The sequence below is a fragment of the Suricata suricatta genome, chromosome 2 (genome assembly GCF_006229205.1).
Source record: "Suricata suricatta isolate VVHF042 chromosome 2, meerkat_22Aug2017_6uvM2_HiC, whole genome shotgun sequence".
NCBI classification, from domain to species: domain Eukaryota; kingdom Metazoa; phylum Chordata; class Mammalia; order Carnivora; family Herpestidae; genus Suricata; species Suricata suricatta.
In genome coordinates this window covers 12,392,478-12,396,920 of record NC_043701.1, presented here as the reverse complement: position 1 = coordinate 12,396,920, position 4,443 = coordinate 12,392,478, and the positions used below count along the sequence as shown (strand labels likewise).

Below are 4,443 nucleotides of genomic sequence, written 5' to 3'. Positions count from 1 at the left end.
TATGACACCCTCAAGGTCCATCCACTTTCCTACAAATGGCCAGATTTCATTCTTTCTCATTGCCATGTAATACTCCATTGTATATATATATATATACATATATATATATATACCACATCTTCTTGATCCACTCATCAGGTGATGGACATTTAGGCTCTTTCCATGTTTTGGCTATTGTTGACAGTGCTGCTATGAACATTGGGGTACATGTGCCCCTATGCATCAGCACTTCTATACCCCTTGGGTAAATCCCTAGCAGTGCTATTGCTGGGTCATAAGGGAGTTCTATGGATAATTTTTTGAGGAACCTCCACACTGTTTTCCAGAGCGGCTGCAGCAGTTTACATTCCCACCAACAGTGTAGGAGGGTGCCCGTTTCTCCACACCCTCGCCAGCATCTATAGTCTCTTGATTTGTTCATTTTAGCCACTCTGACTGTGCTTTTTGAAGGTAGAATGTACTATGGTGATTCTTTTCCCCAGCACCTAACATAGTGCCTGGCTGGCAGTAGCAATTTGTTAAACAAATGAACCAATGAGGGTAACAAGTTGAAAGAGCTCAGAAAGACCTTACGACTTAGCCACTGATTTTCTCTGATGTTTGGCAGTCACTTAATCGTCTTCGTTTTCCTCACCTGTAAATAGGGATAACCATATCTTCCTTCTAGAATGGTTTTAAGATTTGACAGAGATTTAAGATGCCTGCCGCACTGCTGGGAACACAGCACTAAAAGCACCCCACGAAATGGAAGTTTCTCTCTTTCTTCCTCCTCAGCACTCATTAAGGGGTGGCACTGCCCTAAAAAGATTTCATGTCAGGCACCTGGGTGGCTCAGTCAGTGAAGCATCTGACCTCAGCTCAGGTCATGATCTCACAGAGCCCCATGTCAGGCTCTGTGCTGACAGCTAGCTCAGAGCCTGGAGCCTGCCTCTGATTCTGTGTCTCCCTCTCTGCCCTTCCCTTGCTCATGCTCTGTCTCTCAAAAAGAAATAAACATGAAAACAATTTTTAAAAAGCTTTCATGTCCCAAAGGTGCAAATTTATCTTATAGTAACTTCACAGACATAGCTGTCAGGGTTGAGTCAAAAGACACACATGTCAAAAGAGTCCCCACACTTAAGGAAGCCCAATGCAGGTAGTATCCATATGATATTTATCCTTAACTGAAGGTAAAAACCTCTCATGCAGAGGGAGAAAGGGTTTTTTAGTGCTTTTCCCCTACCAACCTTTTCAGAAATAACATCTAACAGAACCCGTGTGCTCACTGGTGATACTAGCCAATGTGATCACATTTTACTGGTAGTTCTCCTGCTGCTGAGAACCCAACAACCTTGTATGTCTCATTCTGATGGGTTCTATTCCTGCCAGTAATGGATCCTCCCACGCCTTTTGGAACATTTAATTTTTATAACTTATTCCATATTGTTTATTCTGTTTAAATGTGTTATATATGTATGTGTTTGTGTGTATGTATGTGTGGATATATGCATACATGTGTTATATATAAATGTTTTATATATAAAAACACATTTAAACTGAAAAAATATTACATATATTATATATATGCAGAACAAATAATATGTATATATATAAACAGGATAAATAATACATGATAATGCAGTAATCTATTTTATAAATAATTAAGTGGAAATATGTGCTATAATATAATCTTCCCTTTAATCACTGCCTTGCTTGTTCATTGTGTCTGCCTTGCTCACTGATCTGGGCATGCTTCTGTCATTGCCCCTTAGTTTTGTACAAACGCTTTTGTAGCAGCTGGGTTCAGAGAATTCCTCCAGGCCTGCTTTTCTGTCATCTATCTTGAAGGGCTTCAGGAATTCACTCCATTTTCTGGACCTGTAGTCTTCATATCTTAGCTTCTTCTGTTTGTCTATTCCTGTGTGTACTTGTGTTCTCATAGAAAGTAATGGGAGTTTGTACACTTTATTTTGATGCTAGTTTTGTAACCTGTGTGTGGCTGACTGAGGCTTACACCTTGGGTTTCCTCAACTGCTGGAGTAGATAAGAGATGCCATACTCCACACTCACTCACCATCTGTGATAATATAATTTGGCAAGCATAGTGTGCCCTTTACTGTCTGAGGAGTTACTGAGGAATCAGGCAGTGAGATGCCTAAAAGGCCCACAAAACTATAGCTAAAGCATTCCTGTGTATTTGGTACCGGAGTATTTTGGCAGTTAAATGTCCAAGAAACAGCCCCCTGTGATGTGAGCATAAGCCCACATCCATAAAGGAAACACATGAAATGGCTGCCAATTTTCCCAAGCAGAAGCCTAACTCAGCAAGTGATTCTGGCACAAATCTATGTATGTGACTGGTGAGGGAATGCAAAGTAAAGGAATCATCACAAAAGGGTGGAATTAATTGAAAACAGGCTCTTGAGGAAGCACGAAGTCCTTGAACTTGATCTGTTCATAACTGTAAATCACTGTAGGTTCCTGGGGACAGAAGGCTAATGTTGGCATGGCCAGAATGACCGATGGAGAAGATAGGGCTGCAGCATCAACAGTTTACAGGGGAGAGAGCAGCTGGACTTGTGTAATCCTCGGGCATGTGGATGAGGGTGGGTGGGATTCACACCATATTCTGGGGTTGCCATGAGGAAAAGCTTTAGTCACTGTGACACAGTGACACAAGCATCGCTGGACTGGGATCCTGTCACTAGGACTTGAAGTCCTTGGAGCCATCCATAACTGCTCCCTCCTGCTGTTCTTCTGGCAGAGTGGGCTCTGGGTTCACTGAGGCCGTTTGAATTAGCCATTTCTAAGGAAAACAGGATATGAATGAAGAAGTAGTAATGCAATCCTTGGAAGATTTGCATCTCAGCAAAAGCAGCTGGCTCTGAGACCATTAATGGCTCATTTGCCACACTGGGGACAATTAGGAAAGAAAATCCTTCCTGGCTGGGTACTGGTGCCTCCTTGGACCTCTCAGTATTTCTCCTGCCCCCACACCAGTGCCACAGCCGCTGAGTCCTCAATGAGTAAAGATGCTTCAGATACTCTTTTTATCTGCTCTCATTGTTTCAGCAGTTTTGAATTTTGTAGGACTCACTGTAAACCTGCTTATTGTAGTGGTCAATTACAGGACTTGGGTGCAAAGCCACAGAATCTCCTCTTCTAATAGGATTTTGATCAGCTTGGGCATCACCAGGTTTCTGATGCTAGGACTATTTCTCCTGAACATTATCTACTTCGTCACCTCTTCAAATGTTGAAAGGTCAGTCCATTTATCCACCTTTTTCCTATTGTGTTGGATGTTTTTGGACTCTAATAGTCTCTGGCTTGTCACCTTGCTCAATGCCTTGTACTGCGTGAAGATTACTGACTTCCAACACTCAGTATTCCTCCTGCTGAAACGACAGCTCGCCCCAAAGATCCCTAGGCTGCTGGTGGCCTGCGTGCTGATGTCTGCCTTCTCCACCCTGCTGTATGTTGTGCTCAGAGAGACCTCATCCTTTCCCGAATTTGCGCCTGGGAGCAATGGGACAGTATGTGACATCAATAAGTGCATCCTGTCTTTGGTGACCTCCTTGGTCTTGAGTTCCCTTCTCCAGTTCATCATTAATGTGACTTCTGCTTCCTTGCTAATCCATTCCTTGAGGAGACATATACAGAAGATGCAGAAAAATGCCAGTGATGTTTGGAACCCCCAGACTGAAGCTCATGTGGGTGCTATGAAGCTAATGATCTATTTCCTCATCCTCTACATTCCGTATTCAGTTGCTACCCTGCTACATTATCTCCCTTCTGTACAGATGGATTTGGGAGTCAGAGCCGTCTGTATGATTATTTCCACCCTTTATCCTCCAGGACATTCTGTTCTCATTATTCTCACACACCCTAAACTGAAAACAAAAGCAAAGAAGATTCTTTGTTTCAACATATGGTGGAATTTCAAGAGTAAATAGTGGTGGGAGTCATCTCCTGGTTTGGGAGCAAGATTTCCTCCATTACCAGTTTTCGCAGTGGTCTGAAAAATTGATATTTGTAATTGCTGATCAGATATCCTAGGCCTTTGAGTGCCTGTGTGTCAGTTCATTCTGCAATGTAAAAAATTTAAAATATTAGGCAACTTTTTTCTGAGGAGCTTGTTTGAGGCATTATTTATCATGTAGTTTGCATGAGTGTTGCATCCCTGGCTAGTGGAAGTCACCACATTGTTCCATGGGCTACTCAAGTATATGGGGACATTCTCCCAAATTAAACAACACATTATAGTTCTCATCATTAGTTAGATTTTTGAGATTTAGCTGAGGAGCCTTGGGTATGGGTTTAGCAGTGGGTGAATCTTCATCAGGAGTCCGCAGACTGGGTTAAAATTAGCAAGAGGATGCAAAGAGTAAAGAAGAAAGAAAAGTTTTAGAAAAAGGAAGAAAGAGAAAGAGGACAGAAAACAGGTATATACTGTGGCAGGTGTAC

At 42.2% G+C, this 4,443-nt stretch overlaps 1 protein-coding gene across 1 annotated transcript; it reads left to right on the top strand.

The window, feature by feature from the left end:
• The first annotated feature begins 3,011 nt into the window (after positions 1-3,011).
• TAS2R4 (taste 2 receptor member 4) lies at positions 3,012-3,932 on the top strand. The gene has a single exon (XM_029917883.1). It carries the CDS (start codon positions 3,012-3,014, stop codon positions 3,930-3,932), a length of 921 nt encoding a protein of 306 aa, XP_029773743.1.
• Positions 3,933-4,443: the final 511 nt, after the last annotated feature.